The sequence below is a fragment of the Rattus norvegicus genome, chromosome 17 (genome assembly GCF_036323735.1).
Source record: "Rattus norvegicus strain BN/NHsdMcwi chromosome 17, GRCr8, whole genome shotgun sequence".
NCBI lineage: Eukaryota > Metazoa > Chordata > Mammalia > Rodentia > Muridae > Rattus > Rattus norvegicus.
The window spans coordinates 71,665,003-71,684,783 of NC_086035.1; the positions used below are offsets into that span (position 1 = coordinate 71,665,003).

Sequence of the window (19,781 nt, forward strand, 5' to 3'; positions counted from 1 at the left end):
AGGGGCTGTGCTGAGGAGGAGGAATGATAAATAGCCTGTGCCACAGAACCCTCATTTTTAATAAAAAGTAAAAATGAGTCAAGGCAAATGAAGCCCAGCTGGCAGTTAGAGTCAAGAATTTCTGTAGAACAGCTAAGTAAATGTCTGCCATTGTAGTGCTTCGTGTGCTAAGCACTGGGGTAGATGATAGTGAGATGGAGTCTCTGGGTTCAGTGACCAGTAGCACAGGCTTTGTAATGATTATGGTCCAAGGTAAGCTGACAAAGGTGTGGTCTCCACTGGAGGACTTGGAAGTCGGTCAGAGTGGGCTGGGATGCCTTAGGGCAGTGTTGTGGTTGTTTTACCATTGCTGTGATAAACCATGGTCCAAAGGAAAGGGCTTGTTTCACTTTACACTTCAGAGGTTTCCATCAGTGCCAGGGCAGGAGCTTGAGGCAGGAACTGAAGTAGAGACTAGAGGAATGCCTGCTTGTTGACTGCTCAATGACAGCTACCTTTCTTATGCTGAAGACGGACACTCACAGTGCTGTGGGTCCTTCCATATCTATAGCAATCAGAAACGACCCACAGATGAGCCCACAAGCCAGTCTGCTAGAGGTAGTTTTCCAGTTCTGGAGCCTGTTCTAGGGGACTCTTGTTTGTGTCAGCTTGAAAATAAAAACTCAGCAGGACAGCCTTGGTCACAGGACAGCCATGGTCACAGGGCGGAGCTTCTTGCCCATCCTTCGCCTTTGCAGTGATATACACTGTCAATCCATTTAGTTTCCATAACAAAGGCCACAAACTAGCTAGTTTATAAATGACACATTTCTTACCGTCTGGAAGCTGGGAAGTCCAAGATCAAAACACCTGTCTGGTGTCTGGTCAAGGATTGCTTCCTGGTTCACTGATGGCTGTCTTCACTCTTGTGACTGAAGTGGCAGGGGAGCACTCTGGATTGCTGTTTGCGTCTGTTTTTGTGGCTTGGAGACTGAGCCCAAGGCTTTACACATGGTAGACAGTTCTTTTACTTTTACTTCTAAGTTGTACCTCAGACCCCTGGATTTTCTTTCCTAAAATCTTAATCCCATTTATGGGCTCCACCCTTATGACCTAGTCACCCTGATGTACTCTCATTTTCTCCTTCTCCCTCTTCCCCTCCCTCTCCCTGGAGAGAGTCTCATGTAGCCTAAGACAAACGTGAACTGGCTTTGAGGCCAAGGCTGGCTTCCTGCCCTTGCCTCCCCAGTGCAGGGGCTGCAGGCACCACTACACCTGGTTAGGTCTGATTCTTAGTAGCATCACATTAGGGGTTAGGATCTCAACAGAAGAGTTTGGAGACCACACAAGCACTCAGTCCCCTACAATACACTATATTCCCGCCACAGGGCTGCATGCAGAGGGCACAGCAGTGAAAGGACAGATGAGCTGCTTACCTTGAAGCACACTTACATGTGTTTCGATTCCTAGGCATATGATTAGGACATATGTCCAGTTTATAGTCATTATCAGCGCCTTAGCTTTCTCTTTTAATTAGGGCATTGTTAATTGGTTGGTTGGGATGAAGTCATTCATCCATGCTTTACCGAAATGTCCCAAGGTTGCTATTAGATATGCATGTATACAGAGGTAGAGGAATCCATTGGCCTGTTTTCTGTTGCCTAAGTCATAGAAATCAGAGACTGTGTTGCAGATTTGGTAGGCATCAGAATTCTAAACAGAGCTGAGTGTGATAATTAGTTGTTTCTCTTCGCCGGTTCTCAGAAGCTTTCTATTATTCAACTTATTCCTTTCAGATAAGCATTTGGCACCCAGATCCGAGATTTATATAAATTGAGTACTGCCTATCTACTTGGTGATATTATCCATAGAAGTATATCCTGTGCAGGCCAGTTTGTGTGACGTATCTTTAGACTAGTGATAACTGATCTCTGACACGTCAGTCAGTTCTGGGCAGTCTCTGTGCATGTCAGTGTTGAAGCACTTAGATGTATTGAGACTTAAGCAGAGAGACTCCTGGTTTGGACCTCAGGGTCGGTCAGTTGCCTTGCAGGTTACAAGCCAGCACTGTCCCTGAAGATGTGTCTGTACTTGGGAACGGCCCTCATATCATTCCTTTTGCTGCCAAAATTTGAGCTGGGCTTTGTGTATTATATGCAAGAGTCTGACAGGAGAGGTAAAATATCAAGTCTCATTTTAAAAAGAAGTTATTTCATTGTATATGTTTGTGTAAATGTGGATGTGTACATGCCATGCCATGAATATTCAGAGTGCAGACTGAGGTAAAAGGACAAGCTCTTCTTCCACCATGGGTTATGGGAATAGAATTTGGTTTGTCAGGCCTGCTTGGCAAGTGGTTTTTTACCCACCTGTGTAAAGTCTCATTTGTTAAGATAACAATCAGAATCTACATTTATTGTTATCCTCAAGTTTATAGAAAAATTCAAGGTTTTTTTGTTGTTTGTTTTTTGGTTTTTGAGACAGGGTTTCTCTATGTAACAGCCCTGGCTATGGTGGATCTCACTCTGTAGACCAGGCTGGCCTTGAACTCTTAGGGATCTGCCTGTCTCTGCCTCCGGAGTGCTGGGATTAAAGGCGTGTGCCGCCACCGCCCAGCCTAACTTTTTTTTCATTAATTTATTTATTCACTTTATATCTCAATATCTCCTCTTCTCCCAGTCCTCCCTCCCATAATTCCTTCCCCCTGCTCCTCCTCTTCACATCTGAGAGGGAGGAGTCCCCTTCCTGGGTGTCACTCTACCTTGGCATGTCAAGTCTCTGCAGGAGTAGGCACATCCAGACAAGCCCAATTAGGGGACCAGGATCCACGGACAGATAACAGAGTCAGGGACAGCCCGAGCTCCAGCTGTTGGAGGACCCACACGAAGATCAAGGTGCACATCTACTACATATGTGCGGGGTCTAGGTCTTTGGTTGGTGAGTCAGTCTCTGGGAACTTCCAAGGGTACAGGTTAGTTGACTCTGTTGGTCTTCATGTGGAGTCCTTGTCCTCTTTGGGTCCCTCAATCCTTCCCTGACTCTTCCACAAGACTCCTTGAGCTCCATCCAATGTTTGGCGGTGGGTCTCTGCATCTCTTTCAGTCAGCTGCTGGGTGGAGTCTCTAAGAGGACAGTTATGCCAGGATCTGGGCAGAAAGTTTTCTTTTAGTCTTGATGATGGTGGCGGGGCGACGCCGGGATTCCCACAGGGGCTTTCTGGGGTCACCCACGAAAGTCGAGTTGACCCACACGGCTCTGATGGCCCAATCCTCCGGTCCTTAATGCCACAAGGCCGCAGCCCACGAGGGGCTCGGGCGGGCCAGGAGCAACTTTTTTAATCTAGAAAAATTCATTTCTTTTCTTTCTTATAGGCGTATTCAGCTTCATGTTTAGCGAGCAGAGGTTTCAACAAAAGCAGAGGGTATTAATAAAACTGGAAGTTTAAAGGATACTTGATTTGATTTTGTTTGTTTTTTTGAGACAGGGTTTCACTATGTAACCCTGGCTAGCCTGGGCTCATACGTAGACTAGGTTGATTTTGAATTCATCAAACCCCGCCAGCCTCTTGTTCCCAAGAATGGGCGGGGATTAAGTGTTTGATTTTTCCATTCTAAGTATGTGACTGAGATTTACTGCCTGCTATGGTTAAAGGTATTCCTAGGAACACAGGATTGGCTGCAGTTGGCCTGCCACGTACTTCCTGTCTTTATATTTCCGTGTTTTATTTAGTTCAGTAAGCTTTGCTAAATGGAGAAGTAGGTAGGTAACTGCATATGATTTAACATTTGTGTTTTCTCATTAATCAATGACACATCTTAGATAAAATTGACTGACCTAAGTCAGAGCTACCCAGCGCTTCCTTCATTGGAGCTCTGTACATTCTGTTGTTCCTCACACAGTAGTGCTGCGTCTTCTGAATTGAGATGGCCATAAGGTCTCCAGCATCCTCCTGGACATTAGTGTGTATGGAATTAATATTTTTAGAAATGTTACAGTGTTCATGGATTTTAGGTTTTAAAAACTTATATTAAAACTTCAACGAATTAGCCAAAAGTAGGAAGGGTTATTTCTCAACTGGGTACTGAGCAGAAATAGTCATAGGAAGCATGGTCTGTATTATACTCAGTATCATGTATTGATACTAACCCAGGGCTTTAATACCTCTCCTGAACCTGGGGTATCATGACTTGTGCATGCTAGGCAAAGTGCTTTACCACTCTCTGCCCTGTATTTCAGTGCCATGCGTGTGTGTGTGTGTGTGTGTGTGTGTGTGTGTGTGTGTGTGTGTGCATGCATGTGTGTTGCACACATGTAATCACATAAACCAGAGGTTGATGTCAGTGTCTCACGCCTCACTCTCCTCCATACTCTGTGGGACATTCTTCATGGAACCCAGAGTTTGCTGATTGGATAGACAGGCTGGCCAGCAAGCCCCAGGAACCTTCCTGTCTTAGCGTCCTCAGATTGGGACCACAGACCTAAGCTGCTGTGCTCCATCCTACCTCCCTTAACGTGGGTTCTGGGGATCTGAACTCAGATCCTCAGGCCTGCCTTTTTTTAAAAGTTGTGATATAAAAGAAGTAGTTAAATCATTCCATTGATAGAAAGTAAACTGTACAAATTTTCATTTTGGCAGACAGGAGGATGTCTGAGCTGAGGCCAGCCAAGGCAGCATTGGTAAGGTTCTCTCTCCATACAGAAAATTTTTATTCCTAGAGTGAAGTTATAGCCAGCTCTTAATTTTCTGATTATTGTGTAAACGTGGCTTGAATGAAGGCTGGAAAGTTCTAAGTCTGTTATCCATTGATTAATGGTGATTTTCTTACTGGTGATTAACCGCCATTAATTAGTGGTGAATTCTTTTGTATCACATTCCTTTACCCCTTAAGGTCTCTTCCCTGTTCCCTCTCTTGGGCCATTTCTAGTTTCCTGACTTGTACAGACTCTAAATTAGAGACATAAATCTGAAGGTTCAAATCCAGGATCCACATATGACAGCCAGTGTGCAGTGTTTGTCTTTACAGTCTGGACAACTTCTTTTGATTATTTCATGGTCAAAGCTTTTATAAAGTATAAATTTAAATATTTTGAATAGGTAAATAAAAGAAAAAGTCATTTTTGGATCTTAAAATGTCACCTGGGAGGGCTGCTTTAAACTCTCCTATGTAGCTGGGGTGTAGTGGCACACACCTTAAATTCCAGCACTCAGGAGGCAGAGGCAGATGGATTTCTGTGAGTTTGAGGCTAGCCTAGTCTACAGAGTGAGTTCTAGGACAGCCAGAGCTACACAGAGAAACTTTCAAAACACCCAAACCAAAAATACCCAACAACAACAGAAATTCTCCTAAGTATTAGACAAGCTCAGCAACTGGGTATGTTCAAGAGATGGCAGCCATAAATGTTCTTAAATTCTGAAAGATATGCTTAGACATTGGACTAACGCAGTCATTTCACAGGGGAAAGAACGGTGGTTGTGGTGATCTTCAATTCAGTCCTTGGTATTTTCTGTAATTTGAGTATAGTTCACTGGCTACCTCTGTGTTTGGGAAGAACTAACGCACTCCCATTTCTTCTCCCTACAAAACAGTGAGACGGTTTAAGCGGAAGCATCTTACAGTGGTCGACTGCCAGCAACTGGCCCGGAGTCATTTGGCTGCGACTCAGCCCTTCAGTCAGAGATGGACAAACAGAGACCCTAACCATGGTCTCTATCCTAGAGCCAGAACAAAAGGACGGAATAGGGGTACGGCTTCTGTTTCAAAATCTGTGGTTAGTGTGCCTTTGAATGTCTTCTGGTTTCATAAAAGTGTTTGCAAATGTCACGGCTTGATTTTTTCCTGCCCTGTTGGCACTTGTATTCATTATTTGTATGTTTTCCATTGAAATTCTTTCTCTAATGTTAGAGCTCAAGCAAGCCTGTCATCAGCAGAGCTAATTATGAAGTAATAAAAGACACGGAGGCCGTCATCCAGGCTACAGGTGTCATGATTTTCTAGTTTCTCAGGAGATCCACAGGGTCATTATTTCCCTTTAAAATGTCCCGTCCTGCAGTGTTCCTCTTCTGGTGGTTGTACTGAATACTGTGAATTGCACCCTGGTTCTTTGTGCCATACTGAAATGGTGCTCTTCACGAAGTTTCTGAGGCAGGCCGTAAACTTGTGATCCTCCTGCCTCAGCCTCCAGAGTGTCTGTGATTACAAGTCTGGGCTTTTCCCAGTGCCTCACCAGTTGTGCCCCTCACTCCCTGATGCCTAGACTGTCTCAGTTAACCTTCTCCATATCCAGGCTTTCGTTCTCCAACAAAATATGTATTATTGAGCTAATATTCTTCAACATGGCGATCTTCGATCTTGTCACAGCTATTTCTCAGAGCCTATTACAATGTTTCCCTGTTACTGTAAAGAATTGACTGGCACACAGTATTTGTCCTTATTAATGGAGTTTTGTGTGATAATTTTATAGTATACAATGTGTAATGATTAAATACAGGTTATTAATTTCTTCAATTTTGATATCATTAATACATGAAAGTCGGCTTCTAGCAGTTTGATTTTTTTTTCTTGTCATCCCTCTTTATGTCAGACAAATTTCTTGTGTAAATACATATTTTAGATGGTCCTTTTCCTCTTAGTACACCTAATTTCCTAATCCAATCTAGTTTAATCCATATTTCTCAATTTGGGGACTGACGTAACCATTCTGTGAGGCCGTTTCAGATTAATTACAAACTCTGGTGCTTAGCTTGTCTTGTGGATAAGCCAGCCTCTCACCTGCCTTCTTAGTTCCTCAGGCCTCTGTTGCACTGTTTTCACTGTGGTATGACTGGTCTGGCTTTGGTATCTAGGAACTATCCAAACTCTGGTCTCTTAAATTGCCCTGGAAGCAATCATAGTTGCTATTTCTTCTCCCCAGTGTGACATTATTTTCATGTTCATTAATTCATCTAACGGCTAATTCTGGTTTCTGCCACTCTTTCTTTTCAAAGCAAGGATTTGGCTTTACCATTTAGAAAGGAACTGTACACATTGTTGTATATTGATACTTTCTTAAGAAAATCCTACAGTGATGTTTGAGATCACTGTTGTTTGGGCCCTGTCCTCAAGGTGGTGAGGTCAGGGAGTGTCATTTCATAGTCTTCTTAAAACTAAATGTCCGGGGTTGGGGATTTAGCTCAGTGGTAGAGCACTTGCCTAGCAAGCGCAAGGTCCTGGGTTCGGTCCCCAGCTCCAAAAGAAAGAAAAGAAAAAAAAAAGTAAATGTCCTTAGAAAATGCTGATGAAGTTCATATGAAGAAGAGAAGGGATTATGCAAATAAAGTGAGAAAATTTCAGCTCTTTGTTTTAAAAACGACAGATTCACCATAGGAAATAAAAGTAAAATAAACTTATATGCAGGGTCAGATGCAGAATAGGTCCTTCTGGACCAGATAGAGCATGTTTCTTTCTGCTCATGCAAACTGAGCATTGCTGTTGTGGACCAAGCCCATTGTAGGAGCTGCATTGTGTCTGCTATGTGAATATGAGCCGCCATTTCTTGTCTGTCTGCCCACTCCGGTGTCCGGTGTGCAGCGTCTGACCTTATACATACCTGTGCTTACAGGCTAGAGTGTTGACCACTACACGGCAGTTGTCTCTTGCTGAATATGACTGATTATTTTACACTAGCTATTTATATGGCCACGTGACCCATGAGCACAGGCACTCCTCTCTGTTGGCATAGATACTTAGATCGTATTACTCCGGGCTACAGTGGGTCAGCGGCCACTGAATTTTTTCCTTCTGTTCTGTTTTGGGTTCTCTCTACAGGTCGAGGATGTCAGAGATACATTTCTGAGTTCTTCCTAGCTAGCCACCAGCATTGTACCAATGACATGGCCAAAAGCAATTCTGTTGGCCAGGACAGCTGTCAGGACTCTGAGAATGATATGATTTTTCCTGCCGAGAGCAGTTGTTCTCTGCCTCAGGTGGAAAATGGAGAAGTGAGGCTGGGCTCACCAGGATCTGCTCAGCCCGCCAGGAAGCGGCCTCGTTCCTTGGAGGAAGCCACAGAGAGCGGCCAGTGGGATGGGGTTACTAAGAAGACGCCACGCCATCGTTTGTTCCCATCGTGTGCAAGGCTTAGGGAGGTCAGGCAAGGAGCAGAGGATGGTTTGTCACAGAGCTCTCCAGTACATGGAGAAGCTGCCCAAGACATTGAGGACATTGGTCCTGATCCCTTGCCTGATTCATACTATGGGCTTCTTGGAACGTTGCCTTGCCAGGAAGTGCCCAGCCACATCTGCAGGCTGCCAAGTGAAGTCCTGAGGCACATCTTTGCTTTCCTGCCAGTGGAGGACCTCTACTGGAACCTCAGCCTGGTGTGCCACCTGTGGAGGGAAATAGTCAATGACCCGCTGGTAAGCTAAGTGCTCAGTCCTCACAGCCTACCATAGCCTCACTTAATGCAGACTCCTGGGAGAGGGCCTTTGCAAAGGGCGGTTTCTGTTTGCTTCATGAATAAAGTACAGACTTCCCAGGCATCTGGGGCCATCCAGGTTTCCCTACCAAGTCTTCCAGAACCCTTCCTTCCTTCCTTCTCACATCTCTGCTTTTATCTGAAGCACGTGATTTGCTGTGCCCCGACCATAGACTGCATGTGTTTGGCACCAAGTGGTGTAATCACTTAGATTAAGGTCACTGTACACACATTACCATCTTACCTGTTCTTCAAGACTTCTTACTGTACAACCATGTCTTCTCATCCTGTCTCGTCGAGGTCCATCACTTCCTCTCTGCATTTCAGCATCTTATGCCTCCCTCCCTTAGAGTAATTGTGTTACTGCATTTGGTTTAGTAACCCATTCTCTTCCATGCCTTTCATTTCCCTGTTTGACTAACTTAATACGTGCGTTTTCTGTGCACAAACTGGGCAGAGTGACTGCCTGTTCTCCTGCCTTCTCCGTTTTTGCCTAATCATGCTAGAAAAGTACTTTTGCTCAGACTCTGTCTGTCGGGGAGACAGGTGTCTGCTCCCTGTAGAATTACCGTATTCTCTTACTTTGTCTGGGTCTTGATAATCGTCATAGTTTGTGCCTTCTCGGTATGATGCTGTTTATGGGAAGCTTAGTCTTGAGACCATCCTTTGGACATTTCTTGGCACATTCATGACTCTTGAATTTCCTTTCTCTTTTTCGCGTGGTGACCCGAACACTATCAGTAGTATTTGTGGTACAATTGTTGTGTTATTTTGCAGCATAGTGGCAGCTGCCAGCTGCCAAGTACAGGCTTCACGCTAACCTCCCTCAGATCTCAGGCACCCATACCCTGAGCTTCATACAGCCTGAAAGAGGAAAGCTAAGTTTTCTTCTGAGTACAAAAGAGGTCGGGAGAAATGTCACTAGCTTTCCATTGGGAGAAATGTCACTAGCTTTCCATTGTGGCGTCTAATTCCTGATTTCAGAACAGTGTCTTTATGAGTTTAGGTGTGAGCCCTGCTTCCTTACACTATGTCTGTCAATGGCAAACTCTTGTATGGGCTGAGCATGGTGGGGTGGGGAGAAGGAAGGGTTTGCTTACAAAGATTTCTTGGGACCGTATCCAAGCTTGATGTCATAGTGATGTCATTCTGGTCATCGACTACAGCAGGGTATTTTCAGTAGTCCGCCACAGTCCACGGCCTGCAGGTTCTTGTAGCGTCTGTGTCTCACTGTCTCACTCTCATGTTATGGCAGTGCTGGCCTCACTACCATAACATTCTTCACAAAGGAATTTGGCAGTTTTCCCTCCTCTGCAGTCTTTTGGCAGAGTCTGAGGCATGCTGGTGTTGATTGTTCGTTAAACGTTCTGTAGGATTCCCCACTGAAGCCATCTGGTCCTGGGCTTCTCTCTGATGCAAGTTTTGAGCTTTGATTCTGTTCCTTCACTCGATGTCTTTCTGACACTCTGCTTCTATTGCTGAGGCTTGGTAGGATGTGTGTTTCTAGGAATTCATCCATCTTTGCCATTCATAGTTCTTTCACTTCTGTGGCATTCATTTTAATGTCCTTTTGTTTTTCTTAGTTGGTCTAGCTGTGGGTAGCTTCAGATCGTCCATCCTCCTGCTTTTGCCTGCCCAGCCTGATTACAGAGATGCACTTTTGTGCCCATGTCTGCTCTGGTCTTTGTAATTTCCTTTCTTCTGCTGATTTTGACTTTAGTTCCTTTTTTTCTTCTTTTTTCTCTTTAAGGTATGAAAGTAGTCTGTTCTTTTCAGGTCTTTTCTTTAAGTGCTAGGGATTGAACCTGTGCCTTGCACATTCTAGGCAAATGAGCTCAACCACAATACTCTACTGAGTGCTCTATTCCTTTCTGTTTTAAAAAGAAGCATCTTAGCTGAGCTTGCTGGTAACTGTTTTTTACAGTGTCTTGTAAGCTTTGCCACATTGTGTCTTTGTTTTTACTTGTCTTAAGGTGCTTTATGATTTCCTCTTTGACCGTGAATATTCTAAGAGTCCACTGTGTAGGCAGATGCACTGATACATGCCTGTATCCCAGTACCCGGGAGGTGGTGGTAGAAGGATTCTGAGTTCAAGCCCAGCCTAGGCTACACGGCGACACCTTTCCTCTAGAGCAGAGTGCCTGATTTAAGTTGTGGTAGCTCAGCTTTCCTGCTGCCTTGATGTGTAGTGTCCTCCTGTTGTTACTGCAAAGATTCATGGTAAACTTGAGCCATCATTGAGTGACTGCTTCACAACCCAATAAATGATCCAGTGTACTGTGGCTTGGGATGAGTATGGGTTTGCGGCTGTTGGACGGCGCATCCATATGGTCTGTTAGGCCCATTAGTTTGTAGTGCTGGTTAAATGCAACATCTCCTTACACATCTGCTCTCTTTCTTCCTTTCTTGTGTAACTGCATTCGTATGATGAATGCAGTTACTTGCTCTGGTATCAATCTTGGTGGAAATGTCACTGTGAAGCGCTATCATTCCATAATGCCTTCCTTTGTGTTATGTGACCATTGTTGACTTACAGTCGGTACAGCTTTTGGAACTTGCTCACCCGGTGCTGCAGATAAGGAACTGAAGCACTAGCTTTCCCCAGCTCCTGGGACATTTGTGTTAGAGCCAAGACCAAGGCCCAGTTGTCCTGTCTCCCAGCTGAGGTTCCTGCCGTGTTTCTCCTGGGTCTGTCCAGATTTGGATGGGGAGGATTAAGTACTCCTGTGCTTGGGTTAGAAGGTTTTGTACTTGTGGTAGGTTTTCTGTGTTGGCAGTCCAGTCTCGGTGAGAATCATGGCATGTATGTTATTTTAGTTCATTCCTTGGAAGAAGCTGTATCATCGGTACTTGATCAACGAAGAGCAGGCTGTCAGCAAAGTGGACGGCATTCTCTCCAGCCACGGCATAGAAAAGGATTCGGACTTGTGTGTGCTGAACCTCATACGGTGAGTGTTGTCCTCTCGTCTGGGAAACGGTTTTCAAAGTCCTTTCTCAGAGTTGTCTTCCTTCTGGACTCATCTCTTGAGTATTTTACAGATACACAGCCACCACCAAGTGCTCCCCAAGTGTGGACCCTGAGAGGGTGCTATGGAGCCTGAGGGATCACCCTCTACTTTTGGAGGCTGAGGCGTGCATGCGTCAACAACTACCTGACCTCTATGCAGCTGCTGGGGTATGTGAACTGAGACGTGGTGAGGAGTGCTCTGGGAAATGGCGCCATCATTTTTCACTGTGTTAGTGATTAAAATTAGTTAAAGATTATTTTCAAGTTTTTTGATTGAATCTCTTATGTAGAAATAAGAGGCCTTATTTGTAGCTTCATTCATTTGGAAGGAATTTTAAGAAACATTTAGTCCATTCTGTTGAGGAACCTCTGAAATTTTCCTGAACACTAGTTATCTAGCCTCTGATCACTTTGAGTGATAGGTTTACTCTATAAGATAGCCCAATGGTAGTTCACACCTTCAATGCCAGCACTCAAGAGGTGGAGGCAGGGCCAGTAGATCTCTGAGTCAAGGCCAGCCTCCAGATTGAGTTTTAGGATAGTCAGAGCTACACAGAGAAACCCTGTCTCTATAGCAACAAAAACATCACTCCCAACCCTACCAATATGTATACTTATATATTTTAATGTGGATGTGTATCTAAGAATCCATTTGTATACCACATGCGTGTGGGAGTTTGTGAAATTTAGAAGAGATCCCATGGAACTGAAGTTACAGGCCATTGTGGCTGCCATGTTGGTGCTGGGAACTAAACCAGGGTCTTTTACATGAGCAGCAAGTGCCATCTCTCTAGCCCTCAAGGCGGCACTACTTTTACTGACATATTGGGTAATTTGAAAGGGGCAGAGAGATTAAAGGTTTTACTACAGATACACAGTGAAATGAGCTGGGAATGTTGACTGGTTTCCTTCGTAGTCCTGACTGTGGCTGCTGGGTTTGGGCTTCTCCTCCTATGCTGTACCTCTCTTTGAAGGGCATTAACGTCTGGGCCTTGGTGGCCGCCATGGTGCTCCTCTCCAGCTGTGTGAACGACATCCAGCACCTGCTCTTCTGCCTCAGGAGACCCAGGTCCACAGTGACCATGCCAGACGTCACCGAGACCTTATACTGCATAGCTGTGCTCCTCTATGCCATGAGGGAGAAGGGGATTAACATCAGCAACAGGTAACATCCTGTAGGAAGGGAGATGCTACAGTAACCTCACAAGGCCTGGCTTCTCCATTCTCCCACAGGGACTGGGCTGTGGAAATGCAGTTCCAAGCGCTTTGTGAACATTATGCCAGCCAACTAAGATTTCTTCACCTAGCTTCTGTCTTCTCGGATCAGTGTTGAAGCCATAGGTGAAGGGGAAATGCTTTCCTTTTTCACACCTGGCTGCATCTTCCTCAGAAAGCATCAACATGTCCTTTCTTCCTTGCCTACTTTTGGAGCAGACTATAGGATTATGGGAATCTGACCGACTATCTTAATGTGATAAGGTCTAGAGTGTTGGTTGCTAATTCAGAGTTGTACTGACATTGATAACATATGCGGAGGTCAGTTTTCAGAGGGATGCATGTTTAGCACTGAGTGAGCTGGGAATTGTCCAGGCACAAGAGAGTCCGCTATGGAAATACTAATCAAGGAACTTACCTAGTGCAAGAAAACAGTACGTAAGCAAGCGTGGGAGGGAGCACTTAGGGAATGATGTGTGCAGTAGCAGACGTGGAGTAGAGCACTGGGCGGGATGTGGGGGACAGTGTTTGGATGGCATGAGCAAAGAGTTTGCAGAAGTCTGAATGTCAAGGAGGAGCCTCCATTTGGAGATATGGGAAGAAGCATTTTAAGAGAAGGAGTAGATAATGTAAGGACCCAGAGTTGTAAAGAATTTGATAAGTACCAGGAAAGAGCCCAGTGTGGCAGGCATTCATTGAATATGGGAGAGACGAGTGCAAGATTATGAGCTCTGTCTGGGGACCAGGGGAGGATCTTTAAAGTCCCAAGTGTGGGTGGTATGTGTGGAATGGCCTGCCCTCTCCTCTGAAGTGCTGAGACAGGCAGTTGTCATGCAGCCAGTCCTAGAGAGAGAAGCACAAACCCAGGAGAAGACTGGCCCCCGGGGTTAGTGAGCCCTGAGAGTAACATGGCAGTGACCCTGTCCTCCTTGGAAAGGTAGTGCAGAGCCCTCCCTGTTCTCCAGCAATGGCTATTGCTTTATCCCAAGATTTTTTTAGGTTCTTAGCTGGATTATGTTGTAGCCCTCTCCATGGCATTGAGGCCCTGGGCAAGAAGCTCCAGGTAAGATCCCACCAAGACCATGGTCACATGAAGAGCAGTGCCATCATAAGCAAGTGTATACACCGTAAAAGTACCACAGGCCACGTGGCTTAAGCGACAGGCATTTATTTTCTTGTCCTTTTAGAGGCTGGAGATCCAAGAACAAGGTAGGGAAGATTGGGTTCTGGTGAGTCACCTTCTCCTCCTCACAAGAGAGAGATGGGGACAGGGATGCAGAGCACCTGGTGATGTCTCTTCTCCTACAGTCGGGAGTTCTAGTGGGTCACACCCATGGCCTTGTCACTGCTGAATCTTCATTCTCTCCTTCCTTCCTTTCTTCCAACAGTCATGCTTGGAATTAGGGATTCAGCCTTTGAATTTTAAGGGGACCCAGTTCAGTTCATAGTAGTGTGGTATGTTGATCTGGTTGCTTGTCCAGACCCTGAAATGTTACTAAATGCATCTTTTTTCATCAAAAAGAGCAATGCTTTGAGGTCAGCCCTCCCCGCTCTGGAGTGCAGCAGAACACTTGTTTGGGGAATTAGTGTTCTCAGTGCTGAGGGTGAACTCAGAATGCACGAGTGGTTTGCAGTTTGTGGTGGACTGGGCTTATATCTTGTGCCTCTATTGACTGGGTTTCACCATCCTTGTCCTCCTTTGGCTGTTCTGACATCTTGTCTTTGGTGTTCTTTTCTCAATAGCCATGGTTTCCTTTGGAACCTTTAAAGGGGAATTTTATTCATGCTTCGAAACCAATGCCACAGCATAAGAACTCTGTAGGAGAGCAGCTGAGGTTCAGACAAATGGCTTAGTTTGGCAGTAAGGGTGTGTTGTTTAGGTAGAGTTCAAATGCCCAGAAGTGGTATTGGTGCCTGCTTTCCAGCAGCTTCTGCTGTTTTGACTGCTTGTCTCTGTGGCCACAGATGGTACCCTTGTTCCCTCAAAAGCATGTCCTGGTCTCCTTTGTGTGGCATTACATATAGTGATGGTGCATGTTTCTCTGAACTGGGACTCTCAGAAGTGCTTTTCTCAGCTGTAGAGACTGAAATTTTTTCCTTTCCATTTTTTTTCGATGAAATGTAATAGGAATATTCTTTGTTGGAAATAGTAAGGAGTTGAAATGCATCGAGGGAAAATGAGATGGATGATGACTTACATTTGGAAGTCTCTAAATCTGCTTTTTTCCCCCATTAGGATTCACTACAACATTTTCTATTGCCTATATCTTCAGGAGAATTCCTGTACTCAGGCCACCAAAGTTACAGAGGAGCCGTCTGTCTGGCCAGGGTACGTATCTGCTGTGTGTGGGTGTGTGCCGTGTGTGGTTGTGTGCTGTGTGGGTATGTGCTGTGTGGGGTGTGTGCTGTGTGGGGTGTGTGCTGTGTGGGGTGTGTGCTGTGTGGGGTGTGTGCTGTGTGGGTGTGTGCTGTGCGTGGGTGTGTGCTGTGCGTGGGTGTGTGTTGTGTGTGGTTGTGTGCTGTGTGGGTATGCTGTGTGGGTGTGTGCTGTGCGTGGGTGTGTGCTGTGCGTGGGTGTGTGCTGTGTGGATGTGTGTTGTGTGTGGTGTGTACTTGCCCTTCTGTTCCTTTTTGAGACAAGACTCAGTGTGTGGCCCAAGCTGGTCTTGAACTCAAAAACTTTGCACTCCTCTTGCCTCGACCTCCTAAGTGTTGGGATTACAGACACGAACACACTGGCTTCACTTCCTTTCTTGACTCCTTGTGTGAAGACAAGAGGTGTTTGCTTTGATCACTTTCCTGAGGCACGGTTTACATTGTGCAAATTTCACCCATTTGGAGTCTCGTGGTTTCAGTAGATGTACTGAGCTGTACAGTAGCATCTTAATCTAGTTTCAGAACATTCAGCCCACTCAGGAGGGCGTATTGGGGGTCTACTGTTGTGTATTCAGTTTGCTTGTTTGGTATTTGGACTGGCCATCCCTTGGTTTTTTAATTCCTCTCTATTTTTCTAATTTTTCTTCTGTAATGATTATAGCAAGAAAACATCTATCCAACTAACACATGAACAGCAGCTGATTCTGAACCATAAGATGGAGCCTCTCCAGGTGGTAAAAATTATGGCATTTGCAGGTAAGGGAGCTCCTGTCAGGTTCATGATGTAGCTGTTTCTTCCTGCTCTGCTGTATGTCCCCATCCCTCCCCCTTCTATAGCACTCTGACCTTGATCTGTCATGGAATGGCTTTAGTTAGTCTCCAAAGCAGCCAGCCATTACCACTGCCTGTCTGCACTGGATTCCTATGTAGGCAGGTCGTTTCTAGACATTGTTTTATGGAGTCTGTCGGGGAGGGTGAGTCCCTCATTTACCGTTGTACGTTCTCATTCAGCAGTGTCTTCTGAAGAGGCAGGTTGTTTTCTCTGCTTAACTGGGTTCAGTATTCCTTAGTTTATAGGTGATATCTTGGAGGTCTCTTTTTGGTTTAGCCTGCTTTCCTAAACATGGAGTCACTCGTGTCCTGCCTGATCTTGGAGTGTGCAGAAATAATTTAGAGTCTTCTCTGAACTTCTGCTTGTGTTACTTTCTCTAGCTATAACCCCTTCCTGCTGTTTTTCTACTTCAGTGTCTGGCTAGCAACATGTATTAAACACCTACAGTGGCCTACAATGGTGCAGTGTTCTGCGAGGTTGCTTAGATGGTCTTATCTTTTAAGACATTGACGTTCAGACAGATTTACTTTAGATTAAATAAGCAAGTGGCAGACCAGAATCAAAGGATGCTGTCTCTCCAGGATGCCTCCTTCTCTTCCCTGCCCCATTTCTCCTCCTTTCTTTCTGTCCCATGCTGTGTTGATTCTCAGCATTTCTGTCTCTCTGATGAAGGCCTTTTAAACACTTGAATCCCAAATAGATTGCTGAATTCTTAATGTGGCTAATCTGTTAGTTGACTGTACCTGTTAACCGTACAGTAACAGTAGCCAGCACATGTCCTTTTCTGTAATACCTGTGTGTCTACCTGTTCATGGGGATCTTCAAGCAGCCCTGTTAGACTAGGAAGGAGGAGTCAAGGTCTCAGATTCTCACTTACACATGAGAGTGTTTTGTTTTTAGTTCCTACTCCTCCTCTTCCTCCCCCTCCTCCTCCTCTTCTTCAAATACTCTGTGCTATCTTTATACTGTCACTTTGTTGCCTGGTTTCACCCTGCATTGGTGTTTATTTCTAACTAGATTGTAATCTGTTTATTATTTCTCAATGCTTGGCACATTGGTGACCATGAAAAGTACTCAGGAGATATTTATTAGAGAAATACAAGTTGATTAGCTGAGTGATCAGATGGGCAGTGGAAAGGTAGAACGGGTGGAGCTCAGAGTGGATCAGAACAATCCTTGAGTCCCCAGTGCATGACGTTGTTGCTTCAGAGACATGTTTACCATGAGTGCAGCAACATCCAGCTGTAACTGAGTACTTGCTCCTGGGAACCTTGGTTACTTTGTCCTTACAAACTAACAGAACAAGGCATGAGATCAAGTGGCTAGTCCTTTCCTGCCTGGCCAGAGCCAGGATCCCAGCCCACCTTAATCTCACGTGAGGTCTCCCACTCCTTTCAAGACACGACTTTAATCAATATTGAAATCAATTCTGCTCTTCAGTCAGAGGAAGGACGTGCCCAGAAAGACCTGACTGGGGGTCCTGGTGCATGTTTACCTAATCAGAGGGTCACGCTCTTTTCTCTTGGCTTCCACAGGCACCGGGAAGACGTCTACCCTGGTCAAGTATGCTGAGAAGTGGTCTCAGAGCAGGTTTCTGTATGTCACCTTCAACAAGAGCATCGCCAAGCAGGCAGAGCTTGTCTTCCCCAGCAACGTCATCTGCAAAACCTTCCACTCCATGGCCTACAGTCACGTCGGGCGGAAGTGAGCATCGCAAGTGCTGGTGTCATGTCACCTGGTCACTGTTTCCATGTGACGTCATTAGGCTCATACTTCCTGCACAGCATGAGAAAGTGTCCCGCTGTTCTCTCCATGTACAAGCAGGAGATAGAAGAAGAGCTTAGAGGACCCACACTTCTCACTGTAAAAGCACTTGTTCACACATAGCTATTTCACTGAGGAGGCATTCTTGTTTCTCTGGAATGAGGCATGGAGATTTAATATTGTCAAAATTCTGAAGATTTTAGGCATTCCTAGGGAGGGTGAATGGGGAAACCACCATGTATCTGAGTCTTTATGGACATGAAGGTAGAAAGAACTGTGCGTATCTTATCGGGTGGGGGAGGGACTGTTTGGAGCATGAACCATACCATAACCAATAGCATCTGTTGTGACTGATTGTATACTAGTTATATACTCTGGGCTGTCGCTTGTGAGTGCATGACGGTTTAGGGCAGGCCATCCCAGTTCAGATGTGACTTGTGAAACCATCTCTCCTGGATATGATGCCTGGAATCGCCCTGTGGTTAAGGAGGAGGGATGTGGTGCATAGCACAGTGTCTGCAAGAGCCATGTCATTCACTGGGGTGTGCTGTTCATGACAGGTACCAGCTGAAGAAGAAGCTCAATCTCTTCAAGCTGACACCCTTCATGGTCAACTCTGTCCTTGCTGAAGGAAAAGGTGGATTCATAAGGGCCAAGTTAGTGTGTAAGACATTAGAAAACTTCTTTGCATCAGCTGATGAAGAGCTTACTATCGATCATGTGCCCATTTGGTGCAAGAATAGCCAAGGACAGAGAGTCATGGTTGAACAGAGTGAGAAGCTGGTGAGTCTCCAGTGTATTCAGAATGAGGGCCCTGTTGTGATCTTTGTCTTTCATTTCCTCAGAACCACGTCTAGAAGTCACAGGTGGGCGAGACACGTGTCTTTCATGACAACTGGGGATCATGTGGCATCTGCTCCTGAAGGAGCGCTGCATCCATCTCCCTTAACTCTCATAACAGCCCCACTGGGTTTCTGATTGTGTCTCCTGCGTCAGCAGCCTCCCTTGTGCTCCGATACAGACAAGTGTATACTGTATCATGCACCTTAGTTTTCCCGTTACCAGGTGAGAAGGCAGAAAGGACTCGCCCATAGGTTGTAAGAGCTCAGATCTTATTCAGTGATTGGAAATCCCTTTTCAGTTTTTTTGGTTATGGTTCTATACAGATTTTGCTCGTAAAAGAAAATCTCTTCCTTAACTTAGGGATTGTCAGTAGTAAGTCTATAAATACAGTTGGGTCTTTGATCTTTGCTCTGCTGTGCCTGCTGGGGCCTCAGCCTCTCACCCTCTGAGCACTCGAGATCTCAGGGTTGAAACTCTAGAGAGCACTGAAAGGGGTGGGCCTCTCTGTGTTCGAGGGTGATGTCTTTGCTCCCACCTCACTGTGGAAGCAGAAGTGTGGTCTTAGGGTACTGTCTCTTCCAGGGTCTTAAACTTTGGGTTCCTGTGTCACTTCCTTTTTAGAATGGTGTTCTTGAAGCAAGCCGACTCTGGGACAACATGAGGAAGCTGGGGGAATGCAAAGAAGAGGCATACCAAATGACACATGACGGTAGGCAGTTCCCCGTGTGTGTCCTAGACACTTCCCGAGTCTGTGGGGACTGCTTTGCTTATGGATTGTGACTCCTGGTTACAACTTCTTCCAGGCTATTTGAAACTCTGGCAGCTGAGCAAACCTTTGCTTGCCTCTTTTGACGCCATCTTTGTGGATGAGGCCCAGGACTGTACCCCAGGTGATAAACTATTCAGGACATCAGTAGTCTCAAATGCATACAAACAGCATCATGATTATGTAAGAGGACATATATATGAAATAAGTTATTCTTATTTGTGATACAGAAGAGGAGCAAATGATTCTTAGTCTCTCAGAAATCAGACCCAAAATTCCAACGGCTGTCTGTTCCCGCCCCTGAGGTAGATTTACATTCTTCCTCCAGGGCTTACCGAGGTCGCTCTTACGATGCTGAGCATCTAGCCTCGTGCTGAGTGACAAAGGGTGGTCCTCGTAGACTGATAGAGAATATAGACAGTATTCAAAATTTAACTTTCTAGGTATTTTGGAGACGTTATAATATTAGAACGGAAAGTTTTATTTGCTTATATATTTTCTTAAAATAAATCACCCAGGAATAAAAGTAATCTGCATCCCTAGGA

At 45.3% G+C, this 19,781-nt stretch overlaps 1 protein-coding gene across 6 annotated transcripts in view; it reads left to right on the top strand.

Annotated features, from left to right (window-relative positions):
• Positions 1 to 19,781, top strand: part of Fbh1 (F-box DNA helicase 1) — a 38,081-nt gene that overhangs the window by 5,652 nt on the left and 12,648 nt on the right. For 2 of the 6 annotated variants that reach the window (XM_063276239.1, NM_001106119.1), the window contains exons 2-12: positions 5,567 to 5,722; positions 7,785 to 8,374; positions 11,251 to 11,381; positions 11,473 to 11,608; positions 12,415 to 12,605; positions 14,892 to 14,984; positions 15,693 to 15,787; positions 17,399 to 17,567; positions 18,188 to 18,410; positions 19,092 to 19,179; positions 19,274 to 19,360. In XM_063276239.1, coding sequence (XP_063132309.1) covers positions 5,567 to 5,722; positions 7,785 to 8,374; positions 11,251 to 11,381; positions 11,473 to 11,608; positions 12,415 to 12,605; positions 14,892 to 14,984; positions 15,693 to 15,787; positions 17,399 to 17,567; positions 18,188 to 18,410; positions 19,092 to 19,179; positions 19,274 to 19,360 — 1,959 coding nt within the window. Of the gene's footprint in view, positions 1 to 4,615; positions 4,657 to 5,566; positions 5,723 to 7,784; positions 8,375 to 11,250; positions 11,382 to 11,472; positions 11,609 to 12,414; positions 12,606 to 14,891; positions 14,985 to 15,692; positions 15,788 to 17,398; positions 17,568 to 18,187; positions 18,411 to 19,091; positions 19,180 to 19,273; positions 19,361 to 19,781 lie in introns of those variants that run through there. The other 4 variants (XM_039095537.2, XM_039095534.2, XM_063276238.1 and 1 more) reach the window with 3 other exon arrangements.